At 58.6% G+C, this 23,704-nt stretch overlaps 1 protein-coding gene across 14 annotated transcripts in view; it reads left to right on the top strand.

Moving 5' to 3' along the window:
• Nucleotides 1-23,434, top strand: part of TCF3 (transcription factor 3) — a 73,801-nt gene extending 50,367 nt beyond the window's left edge. For 2 of the 14 annotated variants that reach the window (XM_035569672.2, XM_035569674.2), the window contains exons 8-20: nt 1,042-1,091; nt 6,006-6,108; nt 6,364-6,503; nt 6,612-6,738; nt 7,557-7,615; nt 8,304-8,382; nt 9,502-9,575; nt 10,043-10,246; nt 11,089-11,212; nt 11,560-11,707; nt 15,679-15,905; nt 16,440-16,584; nt 17,320-23,434. In XM_035569672.2, the coding sequence (XP_035425565.1) occupies nt 1,042-1,091; nt 6,006-6,108; nt 6,364-6,503; nt 6,612-6,738; nt 7,557-7,615; nt 8,304-8,382; nt 9,502-9,575; nt 10,043-10,246; nt 11,089-11,212; nt 11,560-11,707; nt 15,679-15,905; nt 16,440-16,582 (1,478 nt within the window). In that variant the 3' untranslated portion in view covers nt 16,583-16,584; nt 17,320-23,434. Of the gene's footprint in view, nt 1-1,041; nt 1,092-6,005; nt 6,109-6,363; nt 6,739-7,556; nt 7,616-8,303; nt 8,383-9,501; nt 9,576-10,042; nt 10,247-11,088; nt 11,213-11,559; nt 11,723-12,649; nt 12,889-15,678; nt 15,906-16,439; nt 16,585-17,319 lie in introns of all 14 variants that reach the window. The other 12 variants (XM_035569669.2, XM_035569666.2, XM_035569667.2 and 9 more) reach the window with 6 other exon arrangements.
• Nucleotides 23,435-23,704: the final 270 nt, after the last annotated feature.

Here is a 23,704-nt window from a genome sequence, read left to right as displayed (position 1 = left end):
GAGGTTGGGGAGCTGCGCACCCCACAGTGGTGAGGTTGGCTCTGAGAGCTCTCCCTGCCCAGCTGCCCACGTCTGGATCCACCTGAAAATTGGGCATTTTGCTTCCAGTGGAGGTTAAGGTTGGGTGTGAATTTAATTTTCGAGTGAAGACGAGGCCCAGTTCACCAGAACTTGTGTTTCTTGTCATGGTTCCACCCGTCACCCCCACCAAAAGTCTCTTTGTTGCTATTTTGGGCTTTCCCCAGCAAACGAAACCAGAAGTGACCTAGTGTAACATGTATTTTTTCCAGTACTTTTCAGAAAAAGGCATTCGCTTTGATATTGCCACTTGAAAATGGTGCTGCTTTATGTTGTCAGCCTGGGAAATGACTTTTTGCACCGTTTCATTCTGTGTGATGAATTTCTCCTCCTGAGCTCTACCCAGCAGAGTCCTTGGCTCCACAAACTTTTAACCGGTGCTTCCTCTTGAGCCATTCCTCAGGATGTTTCCTCACTGCCTCCCCCCAAAATTTGTCTCCCACCCTGCCAGCTGTTTGGGGCTGGACCTGGGAGGGACCGGCCCAGATGAGCACCAGGGCTGCTGTCCTGCAGCAGGGAAGCTTTCCGAAATATTTATCTTCTAAGGAGCAAATGAAAATACAAATCTATTGCTGCATTTGTTTTCTTTCCACATCCTCTCTTCATAAACCAACTTAGAGTTAAACTGTGTCCAAAAAAGCTAGCGAGGGATTATTTATGGGCTCTGTCTCATCCAAGGAGCAAGCGCAGCCTTTCTGTGCCTGCTGAGCATCCCTTACTGCAGCTGTCCTGCGGCTCGGTTTGCAGGTGAAACCCACCCTGAGGGTGCAGATGTGACGAGGAGTCAGGGACAGGAGGAGAGGCTCATCCTCAGTCGCTCTTGCTACTGACCCTTTGGCTATGGGACATCTGAGGTCTGACCTCTATCTGCGGCTGCATTTTCTGTCCCTGGCTTAGCTGTAGCTTGTTTTCCCTCCTGCTAACCCCCTTCGAAAGTTTGATCCTCTCTTCTCTTTCACCCAGATGGACAGCCCAAAAAGGTTCGGAAGGTGCCTCCTGGACTCCCCTCCTCGGTGAGTCCAATAAACCAAAGATCCCGGCGGATCTCCCATCCCCTGCTCCCTCTGCAGCCCATGCTGCCGTCCCCGTGGCTCCAGCCACCCAGCCAGCAAAAGCATCCTCATTCCTGTGGGGGGGGCTGGCATTTTAGCAGGACGAAGAAGGGTTTTACTGCCCATGCCTTCCTTCATGGGAGGAAAACGGGGAATCGCAGCGGGGCTGGGGTGCTATCAAGGCAAAGGGGTGACGCTGCTCCCCGAGCGGAGCAGCCTGCGGCGTCTGCGCCCGGCCCCCTGCCCTCGCCGCTCTCCTTGGCCTGACGTTATGTCGCGAGTGCCCCAGTGAAATGCAATATTCGGGGCGATCAGATTTCACTCCAGAAGGGAAACCAAACCAGTTGTAACACAGGCAGGCAGCTGGGGCTGCTCCAGGTGTGTGCGCTGCCTGCGCTGTTTTATAAGAAAACCGAGCAGCCTGTAGGAATATGTTAGCCATGCTCCTGCGGCTGTTAGAGGGGAATAAACTGAACAATGTCTTTGTGGCTAGAAGTAATGGGATCTACAGGAAAGCTAATTGGGGTGGGCTGGAGGGTTCTTGCAGGAATATGGGAGCTGTCTGGCCATGCAGCGGCCGAGGCTGCATTCCTCGCCGGAGCGTTTGCATGCTCGCAGGGGCTCGGGCGGGCTGCGTCCTGTGGGAGGGCTGGAGCTGGGGCTTGGGCTGGAGCTGGCGTTTGGGCTGGAGCTGGGGTTTGGGGTGGCTGCAGACGTGGCTCTTGCCGGAACACATCGTACCCCTACCCAGCTGGTGCTGGCACAGCATGGAGTGAGGGGACGTTTACGGGTGTCCAGCCTTGAGGAGCTTTTGTGCTGTCGCTGCTAATGTAAACCATGGTCTGAAACCTCCGCTGTGGGTTCTGCCTGTGGAAACGAGACCCCAGCTGCCAGTTTGGGGAGGACGGAGGAAGGGAAGGGCATTGAGGGCTTGCTGGCATCACCTCTCAGAGTGGAGGGTGGCAGAGGGCAGCGAGCAGAAGCCCGGCTCCAACCGGCAGCGCTGGGTTGCTCTGAGAGCCGTGTGTTTTAACAGAAAACCTGCTTGAAGCAGAATTCGTGTCTCTGCGTCGTGCTTGTGTGAAATTCGGAGCTTCTAAACCGCAGCTGACATGTGGGGAAAACATTGCTCCCGACAAATGGCCGTTTATTGGCCTCAGATATCAAAGGCGGCGGGGCCCTCCGCCTGTCGCGCTGGCTGTGCCCGGAGGAGGGCCCCGGCCATCCCGGAGGAGCTGTTGGTGTTTGCTGAAGCTCGGTCCCGTGCGTGTGTCAGCGCCGACACCTGCACCCTGCTCTTCCACCCCAGGAAGCGCTGCCTCCTGACCCGGCGGGCCCTCGCCTGAGGAGCCCGGGCCTGGCTGCATGGGCCGGGGCTGTGCATGCGGCTGCCTGCGCCCAGCTTTCGCCCCCCACCAAAAAAAAGCCCACCTCATTCAGGCTTGTCCCCACCGAGCCCCTTTCCCCGGCAGAGGCTGCCCTTCTGCCGTGACCTCTGGCTTTTTGTTTTGTTTTTGAACTTCCATGCCAGGAGAAAGAAATCCACACCTACATGGTGAGGAAGGCAAAAGGCCCTCGCCTGCCTCAAAGGCAGCAGATCAAAGGCTCTTTCGTGTCTGGCTTGCCTGTGAAGGAGCCCGCTCTGTGTTATCGCTGGACCCCGTGCAAAATAAATAGGTTAATAAGCCTCTTATTAAAATAAAGTGCTTTAATCTGTAATTCTGTAGCTGCTTTGGAAACTGGGAGTGGTCAGCGGCTGAAATAGTTGGTGGCTGAGGTGGGAGCGATGGTGCCGAAGGCACTGGCGGTGTGAGATTGTTGAAGAGGGATGTGAGGGGCAGCTGCTGGCTGCAGACAGGCCCATGGTGCCCCCTGGCTCATGGGAACCGACCCCGTTTGGGGTCAGTTCCTGCGAAATAGGTCGTTGTGTGCTGGGCTCGCACGGCAGAGTGCACCGCATCTCGTGTGCCTTGGAGGGCACAGAGAGCCTCCAGGCCTCCATCGCTGCATCCATCCGATGCGGGGCTGTTACGGAGCTGTATGGCAGGGTCAGGGCTCCTAGCCGCACTCTCCCACGCGCAGGCGTCCCCAGGCACAGCACCTGGGGCTGGATGAGGCCCCTGCACCTCAGCTGGCCTTGCTGGAGGAAGCTGGGGGGGATTTTGTGCGAGTTGGTTCCTGCAGGGTTTTGTTGCTGCAGTGAGCATGGTGGCTGGGAGCTGCTTCAGCCTGTGAATTTGCAGTCTGGTCACTGCTCTGTTTGATTTTAGTCTGCCTGGAGTCCCACCCCAGTTTATGCATTTAAGCAAGAAAAACAGGGAAGGGGAAAAATAATAATAATAAAAAAAAATCCCTGCGACTCCCAGTGCTGGGGCTTTTCACGCAGCTCCCTCGCCAGCTCTCGCCGCGCTGGCAGTTCTAACTGGAGGAAATGACCTCACCTAGAGGTCCTCGAAGCCGACGCCGGAGCTGCCGGCGAGGGCTGGGGCCGCGGGGGGGAGCAGGGACCTGGCGCTGATTTACCGCTTCCTGCGGCGCTTGGCCGGCAGCCGCGGCTCAGCCGGCTCCCCCGTGCACAGTGGGGCTGGGATGCGCCTTGCACCCTCTCTGCTGCTCTGGGGAAAAGCTCAGACGGCTTTTTCAAAGCCTCCCCTTGGCTCCCCAAAAGTGAAATTAAAGATCTGGAGGGGCTGGGGGCACCGCTGGGGCTGGGATAGGGAAATGGGACCCTCGGGATCTGATGGGAGGCAGAGGGTTGGGGATGTCGGAACAGGGCAGGTTCACAGCGAGGCGAAACCCCCTTGCTTTGCAACCCTGTTCCCTTCTTCCCCACTATTTTATTCTTCTTATTTTCGCTCTGGATTTATTAAATGGATGCTGAGGCTCACCACAGCCCCCCCGCTCCGCTGCCGCACAGCTGCCTCGCGTGCTGGCCAGGTGCCAGCCCCTGGCAGATGGCGCAGGGCTATTAGACGTGCTTCATTCGATTCCCTGTCCCAGCTCCCGCTATTTAATCAAATTATAGGAAAAGTCAATTTACTGGATTCTCATTCTTCGCAGCCTCCGCCATTCCCCCGCTCTCCCCGGCCGCCGTGCGCACGCGCTGCCCACGCGTGGGGCTCCTCCAAAGACACGCTCGATGCGGCACAAAGGCAAAGCCCCCCCCAAATCTTCATTTGTTGAGCGAGGGATGGAGGGCGGTTTCTGTCTGTCGGATTTTACCCTTCCCCTCTCTTTATTTTCGTTTTTCACTGGCTCCCTGGTGGCGCTGATGCCCACAAGTTGCTTTTAGCTCCCTGGTGCCCCATGGGGTCCAGCCGCCCACCAGGGAAGCCCCGCGCTGGCCCTGGGGAGGTTTCTTCAGATCTGGTTTAGGGCAAAGCCTCCCCATGGAGGTCAGCACCCAAAGGGGAGCAGGCAGGGGGCCACGGGGGGAGTGCTGGCCTCGGATGGAGCCGCCTGCTCCCAGGGACAGAGACTGGCACGGATGAGAACTGTGTGCAGGGTGAGCGCTGCCCACGGGGCTCAAGGGAAGTTGGTCCAAGAAGCAGGAACCTGGGGCCCAAGGGGAAAAAGAAGTAATGCATTTAAATATAATCAGTGGTGCATTTCAGAGATTTTTTTTTAATCTATTCCTCCCCCTAAAAAGAAGAAATTCTCAGTGTTTTGGGCAATTGCAGAAATAGAGAACAATTATGCTCCCCCTCCCGTACTGGGTGAGGAGAAGGGGTCAGAGGGGCTGGCTGGGTGTGGGGAAAGAAAAACTTGAGGCCAGTTTCCTTTCCAAAGAGAGCTGCATCTTCCAGGCAGAGCTGGTTGAGCATGCCCAGCCAGCCCCTGCACCCGCCTCTGCTTTCGTGGGTATTAGAAAAAAAAATCAAATAGCAGTTTCAGAATGAATCAAGGGGTGATGAAAATAGGCCGAAACAAAGGTTCTCACGTAATTTCGAGTGGCATTTCGGTTTCTTTGCGTGTTGAATTCCTGCTTTAAAAATGTATGGTTTTGCACAAAGCGCATGATGGTTTTCTGCGAGGGCTTTCTAGGATGCGGTTGGTTAATTTAGGGAAAAAAAATCTTTTTTTGTTTAATGTACTGGCAAGTACCACATACCGAACGGAGCTGCAAAAATCTGGCCGAAAGCCCTCCAAAAGCTGTTCTTTCCCATGTGCCATTCCGCACGAGGGACTGCTCAGGTCACAGCTTTGTCATCTCCCCGTTTTTGGTGCTTTGCAGCCTGACCCCGGGCACAAGTGCAAGGAGCAGGGCTGGGGCCAGGCACTCCCCCTGTGGGGTCTGGGAGGCTGCGTGTGTCCCTACAGCCCTGGGATGCTCACAGGCTGGGGTTTTGGGGGCTGTCCTGCTGCTGGAATGAAGAAGGATTGTTAAAATAAATAAAACAAAGCTGTGGCACCTTGCAGCCCACGGGTTCACAAGTGAACGCAGCGTGGGGATGAGCTGGTCCCGAGGGCTCGCTGGTCCCCATCCCCACCACCCAGCGCCATCTCCTCCCGGCCCGGCCCATGCCCTTGGGTGCGGGTTAGCGCGCAGAAATGATCATGTTTGTGGTTACCCATAAAAAGCTATAACCGCAGAAAAGGGAACTAGAGCAGCGAGTCGAAACTTGTGCTGGTGCCGGCCTCCTGGGTGCTGTTACGGGAAGGCGCAAGCTGGTCGGCTCGACCCCACGCCACTCCCTGGCTGTTTGGTACCATCCCCGTCACTTTGACCCCCACCTCTTTTGCCAAATTTTGCCTCTTTTGTTGCCTGCTGGGATGAGGGGAAGCGAAGCTGTGCTGGGGGGGTGACCCCCAGGGAGCAAGCGGGGCCGGCGGGTGGCTGAGCACTGCTCCTCACCCCTTCTTCCCCCTCTGCAGGTGTATCCATCCAACTCAGGTGATGACTACAGCAGGGATCCAGCTGGATATACCCCCTCGAAACCTCCCAGCACTGTGTATCCCGGAGCCTTTTATATGGCAGGTGAGTTATTAACCACCCCAGCGCCGCAGGGGCTGCCCAGCACGTTGCGGCCGATGGAGGAATTGCACGGGGAGGAATTGCACGGCGTGTGGTTGGGGCTGGAGCACAAGATGCAGCCCCAAAACAGCTCCATGTGCCAAAACAGGGCAATGCTCAGCGTGGGCAATGGCTGAAGGGGACGGATGCAGCCCCCAGCCCAGGCTGCAGGACACGTGCCGGCATCTCTGCCCAGCTCACTTCTGCCTTCCCTTGCAGACGGGCTCCATAACTCGCCAGACCTGTGGAGTTCACCCGGTGCCATGAGCCAGTCAAGTTACGGGGCCATGCTGGGCAGCTCCTCCTCCCCGCTCCCGCAGCCCGCCGGCTTCAACAGTTTACATCAGCACGAACGCATGGTAACGTCCCCGTCATCCCCCGGGAGCCGTGGCACAGCCCTGCGGGCAGAGCTCCGGTGGCTGCAGCCTTTCGGGGGCCTCCCTCACCCCTTTCCCCCCTCTTGCCAGAATTACCAGCTGCATTCAGGAGAGGTCAACGGCGGGCTCCCCTCCGTGTCGGGCTTTTCCTCAGCCTCCACCCCGTATGGCGTCTCCAGCCACACGCCCCCAATCAGCGGGACGGACACCATGATGGGTACGTAGGGCCCCGGGCACCCCGCGGAGCCTCGTGCCGACACGCAGTGACGGGCTGTGACACCTGTGTCCTCTTTGTCCCTTGTGTGCCCTCTTTGTCCCTCGTGTGCCACGCAACGCGCAGCTCACCCCTGTGGGATGCCTGGGCCAGCTCTAACAGGGGTCGGGTGCGGGGTTTTGGCCTCCCGAGGCAGCAGGGGCTGGCACCCCCCTGAGTGAGTCCGGGAGGAGACCAGGGTCTGCAAAATCGCCCCGTGGGGATGCCACGGCTCAAGTGAGCTGCGGGGGGAGTTGGAACCAAGTTGTAGGAAGGCGCAGGGGCTTCGCGTGAAGCCATTCATCTAAATCCGGGGCGCTGCGTTCAAATTACAGCCCTGAGTGCTTGAATCTCTGGCCCTGCTGAACCTGTTACAAAGGCTGTTACTGAAAAGGACTCGTGTTCCCTGGCAAGTGAGGTCCCTGACCTTGATTCCTAGGGAAACCCTTCTTTCCCCTTCTCTGAACAAGCTGGGGATTGTAGGGGCCTAAAGTGCCCTGCTAAAGTGGCTCCTGCTGTGGTGGGGACGCTTGGCTGCTGTCAGGGCACGACGCCTTCAGCCTCGTCTCATCGAGACGTTTCTGCGGCCGCAGAGAAGCCAGTGGGGCACACATGCCCTCGTCCGGGCTGCTCTGAGCTGTGCAGCCATTTATTTTTCAAGAAAAGCAGTAAGAATGAGGGATTTCAATCTGAGAGCAGGTAAAGAGGAGGTCAGGTACGAGGTGTCTCATCCCAGCGGGTTTCTGGTGCCCTGCAGTGATGTCTTTGTCCTCTCCTGACAGGTAACAGAGGAACCACGGCCGGGAGCTCAGGAGACGCGCTTGGGAAGGCACTAGCTTCAGTAAGAGCTGCGGCAGATCCCCAACCCACTCCCTGTCCCTATAGGCCTCCCCTCTGTAACAGGGACCCTCTTGGCAGTGGGGAAGATAGACACAAGAAGTTTGGGTGAGCCTGTGCACCCCAGGAACACAGCTTCCCCTTAGCAGATGGGGAAACTGAGGCACTGGGCGTTACAACAGCCCCATGGGCAGACCCGTGCCCACAAGCTGCCACTGCACCGCACAGCCATGTGCCCCGCACTGTCCTTGTGGTAGGACCTGAGGGTCCTGGTGCCCTGTCCCTGTGTGCTGCTTCAAAGTGGAGGGCACTGGTTCCCCTGGGGAGCAGCATCCTTTGCTGCTGGGCTCTCAGAGCTTGAGGCTGCCCCTGTCCCTTTCAGCACAGGGACCTTTGCTTTTGCAAAAGGTGCTGCACCCCACGATAATTTCTTGGGTCTCTTGCTTCCTTCCACAGTGGGACCCCAAGAAGGGAGGCTGCAGCTGCAGGGGCAGCGGCAGTGGGGGGACAAAGGGAGACCCCAGTGTTAAAGGGAGACCTGCAGGGCAAAGGCTCCCAGGGTGCTGGGGGTAGCTCTGGGGTTGGCGCTGGGACGGGAGGGACGTGCTGGTCCTCGCTGCGGTGGTGCTTGGGAAGGGGAGAGCGAGCACGGGGTGAGCGCTGCTGACTGTGCCCTGCTTCTCTTGCTCCAGATTTATTCCCCAGATCACTCTAGCAATAACTTCTCATCAAACCCCTCTACACCGGTCGGCTCCCCTCAGGGCCTTGCAGGTAGGTGAAAGCGTTGCTCTTCGTGTAAAGGTATGCGTGAGGTTTGCAGTGTGCTTCACAGATCAGCTCCAAACCCTCATTAAAGACCCTCTGCTTTTGGCAATCTGACCAAATCCCCCTTATTTTTGAAAGCAGGGGAGTGAAGAGGGAGGAAAAGAAAGCTGGAAGGTGTATGTCCCCCTCTGTTCCGAGTGGAGCAGTGCACAATGCAGCTCCCATCCTATGGCACAGCACTGGGAACGTGGCACGCGGGGCGATGGCCCTGCATGCCCCTGGGTTTGCCCCTGCGGAGGTATTTCGGGAGGTGGCTCTGCTGGAGGAGCAAGCCTGGAGCATCTCTGCCCCCCCTCGAACTCCTCACGCCGTTCAGAGAGCTCCGTCCCCGAGCATCCTGTCTCAGTGGGGCCTGGGCAGCTTTTCCCTGGTTTTGTCTCCCATGAGAGGAGCCCAGGTTGAACTGGGACGCAGCCAACTAGTAAAAAGCATTTTCAGCATCTGCTGAAGGTCCACCTCCCAGGTGCCTGGGTGCAGAGCGATGTAACCCCCCCGGCCTGCTGCTCCACCGAAATGGGAGCAGACGTGGAGGCTCTGGGAGGGGTGCTCAGAGCTGCGCATTCCTGGTCCCTGGCCCAGCAGCGTGGGCACACCGCCTGCCTCTTCCCTGAGATAATACGGATTTTAAAACCTCTCAAGCTCTGAAGACCTGAGCTCAGGTTCCTGACAAGGCAGAGCAGCAGGGGCCATACAGAAATTCCCCCGGGTGGCCGTGGGACCAGACCACAACCCTTGGCAGCATCTCTGTGAGATAAGGTGGGCACCTGCCCAGAGCCAAAGCTCCTCGGCAGGCACCCCGCTGCCTTGGGAGCGGTGATGGGGAGCAGAGGCAAAACCTGTGCCTGCGCGTGGCGTGGCCAGACCTATGTGTACCAGCCCCTGTGCGTGGCGTGACCAGTGCCACGGTGGCCTTGCATGGTGTGACCAGCGCCTTGGTGGCCCTGTGCATCGCAGTGCATGCCATGGTTGCCTGCGCAGCGCTCTGGTGGCCCCGTGCTGGCCCAGCTTCCAGCCCCACCTAGCGGCTGCTGTGCCCGGTCCCAAGCTGTCACCGTTTGTTTGCAGGCACATCCCAGTGGTCGCGAGCGAGCGGACAGGGTGCCTTATCTCCCAGCTACGAAGGGAGCCTCCACACCTTAGTAAGTGTTGCCCAAGGTTCTCCTTTCTCCTTTCCTTCTCTGTTCCACCAGGCACCTGGTGGGAGCGGGCTGGGTAAACGCCTCTCCCCCAGACGTCTGGGACCTGAAAGGGGGTGGTTGGTACACGGTTGGGTGCAGCTGAGCAGATTTGGGCACCTGATTCCCCGAGCCCACAGCCTTGCTGACGTAGCCCAGCACCCTTAGCCCCTTACAGCCCACCCACATCACTGCGGGGCTGGCCCAGCCTTACAGATTTGTGCTGGTTTCTGCCCGCCTTGTCAGAGCAGACCTGCTGGTGTGACACCTCGTGTCCTTGGGGGTGGCAGTGCCGGGGTCAGGGTGTTGTTTCTCCCCACGTCCGCCTCGCAGCAGCGGAGGTGTGGTTGCAGCCTTAGCAAGAGGGCTGCAAGGGGCTGCTGGCTTTGCGGGCGTTAACGCAGGTTTGTTTCTCCACCCGCTCCCTGAAGCAAAACAAAATGGAAGACAGGTTGGACGAAGCCATCCACGTGCTGAGGAATCACGCCGTGGGCCAGACAGCTGCCATGCCGAGCAGCCACGGGGACATGCACGGGCTCCTGGGCTCAGCACCAGCCCACAGCGCCGCTGTGGGCAGCCTGGGCCAGGCCTTCCCTGCCTCGGTCATGTCCCTGGGGAGCAGGCACCCGAGTCTGGTGAGTGGGGGAGCACACGGTGGTGGCTGGTGGGGCTGTGTCAGGAACCCATGTCCCGATGTCCCCCAACAGCTGGAGGGACGTCGCTTTTGGTGTGAGAGCAGCTCGATTTGTCCAGCTTGGGTGGCAGCTTTGAACTGCCACCGCTGATCCCAGGTGCTCTGAGCACCCACGGGGTCTTGTGCTGGTTCCCCAGGGTCCCCCCTTGTCCACAGCAGCATGTTTTTGGCAGGTCTGGTTCCCTGCTGAAGTGAACATTAATGCATTTCCACTCTCTGGAGAACCAGACGTGCTTTGCACCCGAGCACCCCCATCTCTACGGCTAAGCCATGGACAACCTGTGTGTCCCGTGCCACAAACCAGTGCCAGCTGCGGAAATGAGCGCTTGCAGCAGGGCTGGCTCTGCCCTGCCAATGCAGTGCGGCCCTGGGGGGGTTCAGGCTCAGGAAGGCTGCCCAACCCTTGCCCTGTGCATCCAAGCCCTTCAGAGTGACGTCTGTGCTGCCGGGATGTCCCCTGCTCCAGGGGCTTTTGGGCGGCTTGCAGAAATATTGGTGCTTGGCGGAGGCAGGATGCGTGCAACCACGCAGGGTGTCTCTGCAGCGTGCGAGCCGTGCATCCCAGCAGAGAGAGGCTTTCCCGTGGGGCACAGAGCTGCTTTCTGCAGTGTCCTCACCACAGTCCCTGGAGTGGAGCCGGTGTAGGTTGGCTCTCCTCTCCTGCATGCAAGCCCTCCCGGTGGGAGCGTGCAGGGAGGTCACGCGGCTCTGCTCGGGGTGACCTGCGCCCGCTGGCCGTGACACTGCCACCCCTCAAGGCTTGCTCTGCTTGTTCTGCTGTAGGTGGGAGGAGGTCACCCAGAAGACGGGCTGTCCAGCACCCCCAGCATGCTCCACAACCATGTCACACTTCCGTCACAGCCCAGCTCGCTCCCTGACCTCAGCAGGCCGCAGGACACGTACAGCGGTAAGGCAGCTCTGCACGCGCGCACGCTCCAGTCCCACGGCAGCTCGGGGTGGGGGCTCTCACAAGGCTGGTGCTCCCTGGTGGTTCCGGTGCTGACCCTTTTCCAGAGGTCCTTGACGTGGCTTCTGGTTTGTCCTGTGTGTTCCTGTCCCTTCGGCTGTGGGTGCAAAGAGCCCCCGGGCCCTGTGCTGCTGGGGGAAGGCTGGGCTCTGACCCTGGAAGGGGTGGGGGGTGGGATGGGGGGTGAAGGGGATGGGATGCAGCCATGGGGCAGAGCCAGTGACCCTCCAGCTTTGCTGGCTGTGGACCCCCCCAGCCTGCTCCAACCCCCTCTGCTTCCTCGGCAGGCTTGTCAGGGGGGCTGGGGCGAAGCAGCGTCTCCTCAGGAACCAGCGAAATAAAGCGGGAGGAGAAGGAGGACGAGGAGAACACATCAGTGGCGGATAACTCAGAAGAGGAGAAGAAGGAGCTGAAACCCTCCCGGAACAGAACAAGGTGCTCTTTGAACAGGTCTCTCCCTTCACTTACTCTGTTACCTGTCTGAAGGCATTCGGGCTGGGGCACGGCCACGGTGACCCCCGGGCGCTGGGCTCGGCCCGGTGAGGCCAGGGGTCGTCCCGTGGTGTGGACCCGCCAGCCCCTGCCCACCACAGGAGCCCTGCCCATCCTCGCAGATGCGTGGTGTGGGCCGTGCCGTGCTGGGGAAGGCTCCCGGCCTCCCTGCCCTGCTGCCCCCGTCCCCGCGGCCGGAGGCTTTGTGCCTTGTCCGTGCAAGCTGCGCCCGCCTGTGTGGTCGCTGGGGGCATCGTGGCTGTGCTCAGGCAGGAAGGGGCGCCCAGCGTCCCTGGCCGGAGGTTGGGGGAGTTTTCAGCCTCCTCCCTGCTTCAGCTCGGCTCTGCTGTCTGCCTCGGGGCTCCTGAATCCCCGTCGCATCCAGCCAGACACGTGGCAGCGGATCAGGTAGAGTCCTTCCAGCGTGCTGGCTTGTCCGCAGCTTCGCCATCGGCTCGGGGACCTCGCCAGGGCGATGCTGCCCAGAGGGGCAGTGCCGGCCCCGCTCCTGCCGGGCAGCAGCCACCTCCTGCCCCAGAAGCAGGTGCTGCCTGTCCCCGAAATTGTAGCTGGGGACACCAGTGGTCAGCCCTGAATGCCTTCTCCAGGCCACCGCACGACCTCCCAGCGACAAACTCAGGCCTTAATCGCATTGTTGTGGTTTCTTTATTTGTTTCGTATTTTAAAAAAAAGGGGGGGGTGGAGGGGATGGAAGAAGAGTTTTAATTGCTTCTCTCCAAAGTCACTGCATGTCCCCGTGTCCCAGCGGGGGCACGCGGGGCGCAGCGTCTCGGTGCCCGATGTGTGTTTCTTTTCTGTGAGTTGACCAGTGCTGAGAGTGCACGCGAGGAATGTCCCTGTCTCGTTCTTATTTTAAACCATTAGTCAAGATGAGGATGAGGAGGACGATCTTCTTCCCCCAGAGCAAAAAGCCGAGAGAGAGAGAGAAAGGAGGGTCGCCAATAATGCCCGTGAGCGCCTGCGGGTCCGTGACATCAACGAGGCCTTTAAAGAGCTCGGACGCATGTGCCAACTCCACCTAAACAGCGAAAAACCGCAGACCAAACTGCTAATCCTACACCAGGCCGTATCAGTCATACTGAACCTGGAGCAACAAGTTAGAGGTCAGTGAGGGTCCCGGAGTGGTGATATTTTACGTATCTGATCGGCACGGGGCTGTCTGTCTGTCTGTCTCCTGTGACATGTGCTATGGTGCCTTGCACTTTCTCTCTGCCCTGTGGCCTTGGATTCCCAAGGCTGTTGATGTCCTTTTTTTTTTTTCTTTTTTTGTCCTTTTTTTTTATTTTTTTAATTTTTTTTGCAACCCTGCTGTTCTCTCTTTTGTTCCCCCCTGCCATCACGTGTGCTGCATGCTGGTCCCCAAGGGGGAACCTGCGCCCGCCAGCCCCAGCGGCTGTCCCCGCTTTCCTGCAGCCAGCCGCTTTGCTCAGCTGCTTGGCCAGCAAAAAAACCACCCAAACAAACAAACAAACAGCAAATCTTGAGAGGACCTGAAACCGCTCCGAGGGCAGCTCCAAGCCCAGTGCCCATCCCTCCCTGTGGCTGCTCGGGAGGTGCGTCCTTCCTCCCTGGCACAGCGCTGGGGAGCGCAGGCACCGTGCGATGGGACGGCACCGCTGAGCCCAGGACCGGGCAGCCCTCGCCGCCTCTCAGAACCGCTCTCCCGCACGAGCCGGGAGCTCTGCGTGTCCGTAGCAGGGCCCGGAGCCAGCAGCGGCCACGTGTGGGCTCTCCCCCTCGCCGGGGCAGGCTCGCTCCTTCCCCACGCGTGTGCGCCCGGAGGGGAGGCGCAGGGCTCACAGGGCTCAGCTTCCTGCTCCGGAGGACTTTGCTGCTTTGTTCCCGCAACCCGCAGTGCATGCTCCTGCCTCCCGGAGCCGGGCAGGTTAACCCCCTTTCTCTCTGCAGAGGCTGTTGTAACACGAATCCGTGGTTTGTGCCTGGCTGTGCTCCTCTCTGCTGGCCTCTGCTGTTGCATTGATGTTGGAGTCCTTTGTGCCTCTCTTCAGTTTGTAATTTTTTGCCTTTCATAACGTATATTTTTTCCTGTCTCTTTTTTAATTTCCCCTTCCTTTTTTTTATTTCGAGTTTTTATTTTTTGGTTCTGTTCTTTCTGATCTCCTACAGACAGTCCCCAGCCGTGACCTCTCGGTGGTCCCACTCTCTACCTTGTACTTGCTGCTTGCGGATGGAGACAGGAGCCGAGGGGCGGCGGGGGGCTGGGTTAGACAGAGTTGGCACCGTGGTCACTTTGGTCTCCCACGCTTGTCCCTTTTTAAACCCTTCTTGGACGCAGCTGGGGAGGCAAGCCGAGCCCCGTGTGCTGCCGTTGGCAGACTTTAGCGCAGGCAGCTAGGGTGTCACTTCTCCAGCGGTTTTGGTCTCCAGGCTGCTCTGCAGGAGAGAAGCCGACCCCACATCCCCTCCTGCGGGGCTGCAGTGGGGCCATCGGGCCCCCGTGTGCCCAGCCAGGGCTGCTGGGGTCCTTCTGCCGCGATCAGTGGCTAACAGGGCAGGAAGAGGAAGGAGATCAGGGAGGTGTTACAGGAGCCAGGCAGGCAGGTGCCACAAAGTGGCCAAGGTGCCGCACATCCTTACAGCCCCGAGGATGCGGCACGGCCCCACAAACCTCCAGTAGCGCTTGCTGGCGGCGGGGAAAGGGCTCCATCCTGCTCGGCTGCGGCGTGCAAGGCGCTGCCGGAGCTGCAGCACTGCCAGGAGCCGCAGTGCTGCCGGGAGCCGCAGCCACCAGCGTTAGCTGGGAGGAACGAGCCCCGTCACTGCCAGGCTCCACTCCCCGGCCGCGGCGTCCCCAGGCGCTGGGGAGAGGCAGGGACAGCGGCAGGGACAGCGGCAGCCCCCAGCCCTACGCAGGCAAAAGCTCATCCGGGGAGCCCTCGCTTCCCCTCCGCGCGGTCAGACGCAGCCCGGGGGCTCTCCAGACCCCTGAGCGGACCCAGGAAGGCTCTGCCTCTGCCGCCCACCTTCAGGGGGAACTTGTCGCCGCGTGGCTCCCCTGGAGCCGAAGGCCATGGTCTGCCCTGGTGTGAGGTCTCACCCGAGGAAGGTGTCTTTCCTGCAAGAATTTTTGCTCTGGGGGAGAAGGTCGTCTGTACAGCAAATTGGGGGCTCGGAGGGGGCGGGCTGCAGGCGAGGCCACGGTTGAAGATGCTGCCAGCACGGTGCTGCCTTCCCCACCCACCAGCCTGTTTGGGGCACCCCCAGGATGCCGCCAGCGGTGGAAGCTCTCCTGAGCTCCCAACCCTGCCTGGAAAAGAAAATTCCCCCCTTCCAAGCTGACTTTGGGGTTGGATTTTGGCCCCATGGAAAGACCTGGATTCAGTGTCTGCATCCGAGACTGACTTCCAGCAGCAGCCGAGCGCACTCGGCTCCCACCCCGGTGCTGCCCCCACCCGTAAGAGGGTGCTGGGCCCCGCTGCCCTGCGCTGCTGGGGCACAAACACCTTCACTGGGATGGCTGCAGCTCTGGGTTCTGAAGGAAACTGCAAAGAAGAATTTGGTTTCTGCCAACAAGTCTTTGTCTTGGGGGATAAACCTAACATTTTTGGCTGAGACACCCCCCGCGCCTCCCAAACTTTTGAAAACAAACAGAATGGTGAAATTTTGTGGGGTGGGGGGGAAGCTGTCGGTGCTGCTGCTGCATCCGCAGCCCCCCAGCCCCGCGCTGGCAGCACCTTCCTGCGGCTCGCAGGGGTGGCCGATGGCCCGAGTGGCCTGGGCCGCCCCGGAACGCACCCGAGGCGAATTGGCACCCAGAGTGAGGCCGTTTGGGCCGTTCGCAGCGGACACCAGAAGCACTACCAGCACGGCAACGTCTAGCCCCCCTCCTGGTACCACCCCCCTGACTAACCCCTGTGGTGCTATGAACCCAGCAGTACAGACGAGGCCTTGTCACTGGAGGACAAAGATCTGAGGGACCGGGAGAGGAGAATGGCCAATAACGCCAGGGAGAGGGTGCGCGTGCGGGACATTAACGAGGCCTTTAAGGAACTGGGACGCATGTGTCAGATGCACTTAAAAACGGACAAAGCACAGACCAAACTGATCATCCTACAGCAAGCGGTGCAGGTCATTCTGGGCCTGGAGCAGCAAGTACGAGGTATGGTAACAGCTGGCAGGTGCATTTCGGGGCCTCTCCCCCCACGGCTCTGCGTGCGTGTGCGGCTCTGTGCGGCTCCTGCTTCGTTGTGTGTCTGCCTCGGGTGCGCCGCGCCGCCGGCTGACCTCTCCAAAGCCACGGCCCCGGGGTGGATTCGGAGCCTCTCTGTCCCTTTCCTGTCGTGCTTAATGGGAATTTGGCACCTGGATCCCATTAAGCAGCTTTGGAAAACTCAGTCCTCGGCTCCGTTAGCTGGCTGGGGCACGTGGGGGTTTCTGAAAGCAAGCACACGTTTCGGTTGGCACGGAGGCTCGGCCGGGCACGGGGTTTTGCTCTGGCAGGGTCCGGCCACGTTACTGCAGCCACTGCCGGGAGCAGCAGGCAGAGAGCAGCTCTCACCGAGCTCGTTTCCTCGCATGTCCCGTGTGTCTGTCCTGGGACCCTGTCCTCTCGCTTTCGGATGCTGCTGCTGTGCACGATGCTGTTGCCCAGACTGAGGTTGCTTCCTTTCCTCCCTTGCTGTTTTTGGCATAGAGCGCAATCTGAACCCTAAGGCAGCCTGCTTGAAGCGTCGGGAAGAGGAGAAAGTGTCCGGAGTGGTAGGAGATCCCCAGATGACACTTTCAGCTTCACATCCTGGTCTAGGAGATGGTCACAACCCTGTCGGACACATGTAAAGGTATTGTTCCCTGCCCCGTGATCCCAGCCAGGCCCAGACGTGCGCTGCTCCTTTTCAGCAGCTCAGCACCCATCGTTGGGCTGCAGCCGGCGTCCTCCTTCATTTACCTTTGGGGGCTGAGCCACACGTGTGCCATTTGCTCGTCCATGCACACCCAAAGCCTCTGCCCCGAGCAGAGGCACCATCCCGTAGCTGGCACAGGGGGTTTGGGCGCTCTCACCACCCTGAGCAAGCTCAGCTCTGCGCTGCGCTTCCCAGCCCTGCCCCAGTCGGCTACTGGAAACCAGTGACTGCTGGTGGTCCCACGGGAGGGAAAGGGCAGGTCCCAGAAATGCTGGGGAAGGCACAGAAAGTGAAAAACCCAAGCGAGGCCGTGGCAGGCGCAGGTTCTGCTGGGCTGTCCCTGGTTTTAGTCTGAGCAGTACAGGGGTGCTGACGTGGGGTTGAACACATCCAGGAGAGATGGGGCAGGGCTCACCCAGCAGCCTGCAGTCCCCCCATAGTGGCCCCACATCCCCTGGGTGCGTGGTGCTGCTGTGGAAAACCAAAAATAATTTTTAAAAAGTCAAAAGCTGGCAACCCAGCAAAACAGCAAGCTCACGTCTCTGCTCTCCTCAGCCACATCAGGCCCTCAGGGCTGACTTCTCCTGCAGAGATGAGGCTGCGGTACAGTGGCCCTGTTTTATTCTCACTTGGGTTTTTCTCATTTGTGGCTTTTACTTGTTTTGTTTGTAGATCTTTTTGTTCCTCTGGATACAGAGATCTGTAGGAAGAAAACCCTCGGTGTGACCTGCAACCTTCTCGAACCATAAACTTTAGTACTGCTAATACTGACACACGTGGACGGATCCTGGCATGACGTAAGGGGTGGAAAAACACTTTTGTCAAAAACAAAACAAAAACAAAAAAATTGCCTTAAGTATAAAGTGCGGAACAGTCAATACATATCACTCAGTTAGGAGGGGGTGGCGTGTTCTCTTGGCTTGTTCACAAGCAGCCAGCAGCAAAATTGTGCCTAAGCTTAATATTTCTTTTTTAAAAAAAAAGAACATTAGTTATGAGATTTTTTATGTAGAACAAATAGCAATGCCTTTTGTTTTTTTTAGCTTCTTTTGCATATGTTTTGTAAGCGACGAAAAGGATTTTTTTTTGTATAAAAAAATGTCTTGTACCCCATGCTTTTCTGCTGCTGTTTCTATAGTTAACGTTGCATCTTTAGGATCAACCAGAATATTAAAATTGTATTAAGAGAGACTGGATATAAAGAGGAATTCTCAGATTCGGCTCTGAAAGCCACTAAAAACGAATGTAGCCACAGCAAGGAGATGTTCTTCCTTGCCTGGCTTGTACCTTCCATTATAAAAAAAAAAAAAAAAAAAAAAAAAAAAACTCGTGCTGAATTCACCATCTCTTTGCTTTGGCCACTTCTGATTTGGGAAAAGGAAGTTAAACAGCAAAGCAAGTTGCAGCAGCATCCTCTGCAGTGCTCCAGCTCCTCCCGGGAGGAGACCGAGGTCCGAGATCCATCAAAGCTCCCTGCAGGGTTCGCGTTCCTCCTGGAGGCTGCTGGCGGCTGCATCCCGCCTCCGGAGCACCGTGGCAGGGAGGACGAGCTGCCGGGAGAGAGCAGGCACTGGGGGGTGGAAGAGAACCGAGGGACTGGTGCGCTTCCAAGGTAAGCCAAGAAGCAACGCGGGTGCGAGAGGAAGACCCGGGGCGGAGGAGAACGCCCTGCGCCCGCGCATCCGAGCGAACTCCTGCTGTCAGAGGCGCTTCCAGGGGCTGTGCTGAACAAAGACGACCGAACAAAGCTGGAGGGACTGGGAAGAGGCAGAGGGAGGTGGAGCAAAGGCAGCAGTGGGGACCTTGCTCCGTCAGCGTCGGAGCGGATGGACGCACGGACACAGGAGCTGGAGGTGGTGGGAAGGGGAGCAGCCACTCCAGCCCTCGGCAAGCCGTGGCTGCGGCAGGATCCCCGCCTCTGCAGCGTCTCCGCGCTCTGGAGCTGTGACCACTGGAAGTGCAAATGCTGCAGGCTCAGGAAGAGGGGTGGTTTTGCATCCCGCCTTCACCCGCTGTCGTGTCTCCAAAGCATCCACAGAGGTGAGCTCAGCTCAGCACGCCACCCTTCTTGCCACCGGGGACGCATGGTGGCCGCTGTCGAGTGCTCCCGGCCTCCTCTCTCCGTCTGGGAAGGACGGGGAGCAGCAAGCACCCGTCCCACGCGACATGCTCCGGTAGCCGAGCTGTGCCAACGACCCCTTCACTCCAAGGCTCACCAGGACTGCTGCAGATGCCTCCAGTGTACCCAGCAGGAGGAAGCCCCAGCACGCGGCAGGGGCCCTGCCGGCACAGGAGCCAGCACAGGGAGCTCAGCAGGGCCATAATGGTGCTGAGCTGCAGCGGCTCATCAGCAGCTGGCAACAGAAGAGCATCCACCTGGATTTTTTTTTGTTTCTTCCCTCTACTTCCCCTTCTCCAGAATCACTTCCGAAGTGTTTTGTGCCCGGATCTTCCCAGCAGACGGGGTCAGCACCCCAGGGCGAGGCGAAGCCCCAGCTCGGCAGCGCCTCCGATGCCCAGGGCCGGCTGCTGCCTGGCTCTGCCTGGCGGGGCCGGGCTGAGCAGGACAGCCTGCGGGTGCGGGGCTGGCCGGGGGGCACGTGGGGACAGCGAGTACAGCTGGAGCTCCAGCAGCAGGGTCCATCTCTCTCCTCTTTGCTTCTCTGGCCTGTGTTTCTCGGGGAGCTGCATTGCTTCAGCATAGAGAAGGGGAAGGGCTGGTGAACAGGATTAGGTCCCACAGCACTTCCTTGGCGTAACCTGGTGCTCTTTTTTTTTGTAGCCATGCTTTGTGCTCTAGCAAAACGTGTTGGAAACACTCAGGACATCGCTCGTCTCCCTGTAGGCATCCCAGACAGGAGCCGGGTGCGGTTGCTGGAGCAGGATGGGCCCCTCTCTCCCTGCTGGTCCAGCCGGAGCTCTTTTGGGTGCTCTTTTGGGGTAGGAAGTGGGGAGTCAGCTGCACTCATGTGGGGCTTTCCGCGGGCTCAGCGCGGCTGCCCCAGTACCGGGGGGATGCAGCAATGTCCTAGCCTGGCAAGCTTGAAACCATACAAAAAGACTTTCAAGTGCTTCCCCAACACTTTGATTTAGCAACAAGAACTTGAGAAGGTGGTCGTGTACAGGTGGATTGAAAGAAAAGGCCCTGTAAAAAAAAAAAATGCAGAAACTGTCAGCAAAGAACATGTGAAAATTTATGACTGGGTCAAAATTTCACTGAAAGCTTCATCCCCTCTGAGTGCTGCCTGACACTCCGCAGGCCAAGGGGGCTCTGGCTGACACAGCGCCTTTCCCAGCACCCCCAAACCGGCGGGCATTCCCACGGAGAGGGGGCTTTCCATCTGCGTTTAGGTGGTTTAGATCTTTTGTTTGTAGCAAAACCGGCTAGCTTCCTTGGCAGGGCTTGGACAAAGGTGTGGCATGAGTCCTCGAGCATAAAGCCCACTGTGCCAGGGCCTGGGGAGGGTTTGGTTCCTCCGTTCTCCAGCAGGGAAGCACGATGTGGGGGCCTGGCGCTGCTGCGCCCAGGAGCTGCCTCTTTTATAGGAGTGTAGCGAGGAAAAATGACTTTGGCTTGCCTGCTGTGCTTGGCTTGGGGTGAACGTGGTGCCTGTAACCTGCAGGGAAAGTGGCTTTTCTAAAAACAATCATCAGCCAGGTGCTGTCCCCGAAGCACCAGCCTGTTGCAATGAAACTCTTCAGGTGGAGTGGCCAGAGAGCTCTGCTGGTGAACTCAGAGATCTCTTTTCTGCCCCCTTTCTCTTCCCTGCCTGAGTGTCCCTCGCCCAGGGTGGTCCTGCCCAGGGAGGTGCCGTGGGCGGGTGATGTGCTGCGAGGTGGACTCGGTGCTGTGCTTCCTCCCTCAGCCCCACTTGCAGAGCCGAGCGTGCCGCCAGGTGCTGGGGAGTGGCTGGAATCTGGTTTGTTAACAGCAAAACTCGCAGATTTTTGTTCTTTCTCCCTCTCTTCGCCTTCACCTGCTTTTGCCCCAGAGCAAAACAGCTGCAGCCTCTCCGAGACTGCACCTCGATGGTCTCGCACTGACGGCACCGGCGGGAGGTGGTGGCAGCCCCCGCCTGCGCCTGCTGCCAGCGCTCCCTGGGGAGCTGAATTCCAGCTCCCCCCTCCTTTGGCAGCCGCTCCCCTGCCTGTGACCCACCACCAGACCCATTCGCAGCCGAGCCAACTTGCCTGGCTGCCGTTCAGCTCCTGCTCAACATCTCCTCGGGCTCTCTGCCCCCTGCTTTTACATCTCGCTCTGGTTTCCTAAGGTGCTGTGCCGGCGGGAGGGGACAGGACCCGCGACATCTGGGTCGCAGCCCGTGCCACCTCCTGCACCCAGCTCCAGCCTGGGAGCGAGGGATTCGGCTGCGCACGGTGCGGGGATGTGCTCTGCCTGCCCACTGCTCGGGGCCCTGGTCTGTGCTCGGCAGTTGGGGTTTTTGCCCTCTCCAGCTGAGAAATGCAGAAGCGTGATGTGAGAGCTCCCCAGCCGTGACCTCGGTGGGCAGTCGGTGCGTTGGCGATGCGCCGGTTTCCTAGAGGTTTTGCACTTGCCGCCCGGTGGTGATCGAACAGGAAGGGCAGAGGCAGGCTGGGATTTCCCCAGGAGTCTGCAATTTCAGGTTCAGTGCAGAAGCTTCTCTCAAAGGTCCTTTGTGTCTCACGCACGCTGAAGCCAGCAGAGCCTTTGGGGCCTGGGCCCTGGCTGGGTGATTCACTGCTCCCTCCCCTCAGCCCGCAGAGGAGAGGGGGCCCTCGAGAAACAGGAGGCTTCCGACCCCCCATTCCCCTTCCTCTCCATCCCTGAGCTTTGCTTTCATGGGATGGCCGCCAACTTATGTCCCAGCAGAGCCCGTGGTCCTGCAGGCCCTGCTGTGTGCCGTGCTGGTGAATCGGGGCCAGCTCCAGGTGCAGCCAGCCCCCAGGCTGGGGCTTTAGCAAAGAGCTGGGGACGGGGAGGTGACGCAGAGCTGGCGCTGGAGCTGGGCTGGGACAGGCAGTGAGCCCCAGACACGGGGCTGGCTGACCTGGAGCAAGCCGTGGCTGCTGGATTCCCCCCTTCCTGCTTAACACCAGCAATAGCAAGACCTGTTCTCTGCACCACAAGCTTGCACGAGGTCTTTGCCCTGTGAAATCCTATGCAACTCCCTCTCCTCTCCCCCGGGGCTCTGCAGGTCCCAGCCCAGCCCCTTCTCTCCGCTCTTGTCCATGACTGCTGAGCCCCTGCTCCCTGCTGCTCTCAGGGTCCAGCTTCATTTCTAGCAGCTCCAAAACCATTTTCAGGCCGACGCCCCGGAACCAGGGGGGTGGACGAGTGATGAGAGCACAGGAACACCCCCTCCAACTCGTGCTGCGGGAGCTGAGCACTGAATTGGAGGGGCAGGGCCTGTCCTGGGGCTCTTCCGTGCACGCTTCACCCTCCCGTGCCTTCTGCTCGATGCTCAGCAGCTCGCTGCCAGCATCCTTCATCTCGCCCCCTCTTCCCCAGCACCTCCGCGTGGAGCAGCTGCGTCCCACCTCCTTGCTGGGCTGGGCTTCCTTCATCCACCTCCAGCCCCGAGGTGGCTCAAGCCCTTCCGCTGGGCTAGGAGGATTTGGAAGATGGGTGCTGCAGCGGGTCTGGGGTCCGCAGCCCCTGCGGCGGGTGTGGGGACCTGCTGCTCCCTGCGGAGGTTTCATCTTCAGGGCCTTCACCCACAGGGCTCCCTCGGGAGCCGAGCGTGGAGGTGGCATCCTTTCTGCTAAAACTTGTGTTCCCGTCCTGCGTGCCCCCCTCGGGGGGCGAGAGGCAGCCCCGCCGTGGGGCTCCACACCAGTATTGCTGTTCCTCTGCTGTTGTACGCCTCCTGCTCCTCGGGCCTTGCGATCCCCGCTGTGGGCACAGCGCGGCTGCAGGCAGTGGCACTGGGGGGGAGCAGAGGGGTTGTGCTGTAAAACGGGGGGACCCGGGTGCCGAGGCCGCCTGCTGACGAGCAGCAAGCTGGGGACGCCGCGGTTCCCCCTTCCCACGTCTCCCAAATCACTTGAAACCCACCAGCGCTTGAGCAAACCTTGTAACGCGGGGGCTCGGGGAGGGACGGGGCCGCGGGAGGCCGAGCGCTCCCCTGCCAGAGGTGTTGGAGCTGTGAGAGGGGAAGGAGGCACCCGGGGAGGCCGAGCAGGGACGGCCTCGCGGTCTGCAGGAAAGGAGCCATTTTCTAAGGAGCTCCCTGAGAAAACAAAGCATTACTTGGTTGCTCTTCATATATATTTTTGTAGGAGGGGGGGGGTGGGAGAGCAGATGGGAGATGCCTGCGGACGTTGTTTATTTTTAACCCCGTAGAAAGTTTTGGGTTGTTTTTGGTTTTTGGCCTTTACAAAAAAAAAAATTGGTCCTTGCTTTTGATGTTTATGCTGCCTACCTGTAAATCCAGATGTACTTAAGTGGCTGAAATCCTTGTTCTTAAATCAGATACACATTATAGTTTTGAACTATATATATAGTAAATATATATATATATATGCCTAACCCAGCAAAAATAAAAAAATAGAAAAATAAAGTATTTGGGGGTGGGGAAATGAGTTGTTCTTTGAAATGAATCACAATTGGGGGATTAAATTGTGTTTCTGAGTGCCTCAAGATAAGAATTGTTTTCATTTTTTTAAATAATTTTATACAAGTGTCAAAACAGCTGGCTGGATTATTTGGAATTTTTAAATAATCCTAACTTTTTTAAAGTAGATTTTGAGAACTGTCCTGTATATAACAGTAATGTAGCAATAAATGTGACATTTTATAACAATATTACCTTTTTTCCCCATATCTGTCTTTCAGATGTTGTATACCTATGAATGAAAAGTTGTAATAAAGGTTTTACCTTGTACAAAAAAAAAAAAGAAAGAAGGAAAAGACTAGCCACAGCAGGTTTCCAGGTGCTGTCCCCTCGCTCTCTGTTCCTCCTGCCCACCGAATGGGCACCGTGGGGCAGCCTGAGCTGCTGCTGCCCCCGGGGAAGGCTTCCAGCTCTGCCCGTCACCGCGGGATCGGGGCAGCTTCCAGGAGGCTTTGGCAGAC

Source organism: Cygnus atratus, chromosome 26 (genome assembly GCF_013377495.2).
Source record: "Cygnus atratus isolate AKBS03 ecotype Queensland, Australia chromosome 26, CAtr_DNAZoo_HiC_assembly, whole genome shotgun sequence".
NCBI lineage: Eukaryota > Metazoa > Chordata > Aves > Anseriformes > Anatidae > Cygnus > Cygnus atratus.
The sequence above is the reverse complement of the archived record's forward strand: the minus strand, read 5'-3'. Positions and strand labels throughout refer to the sequence as shown.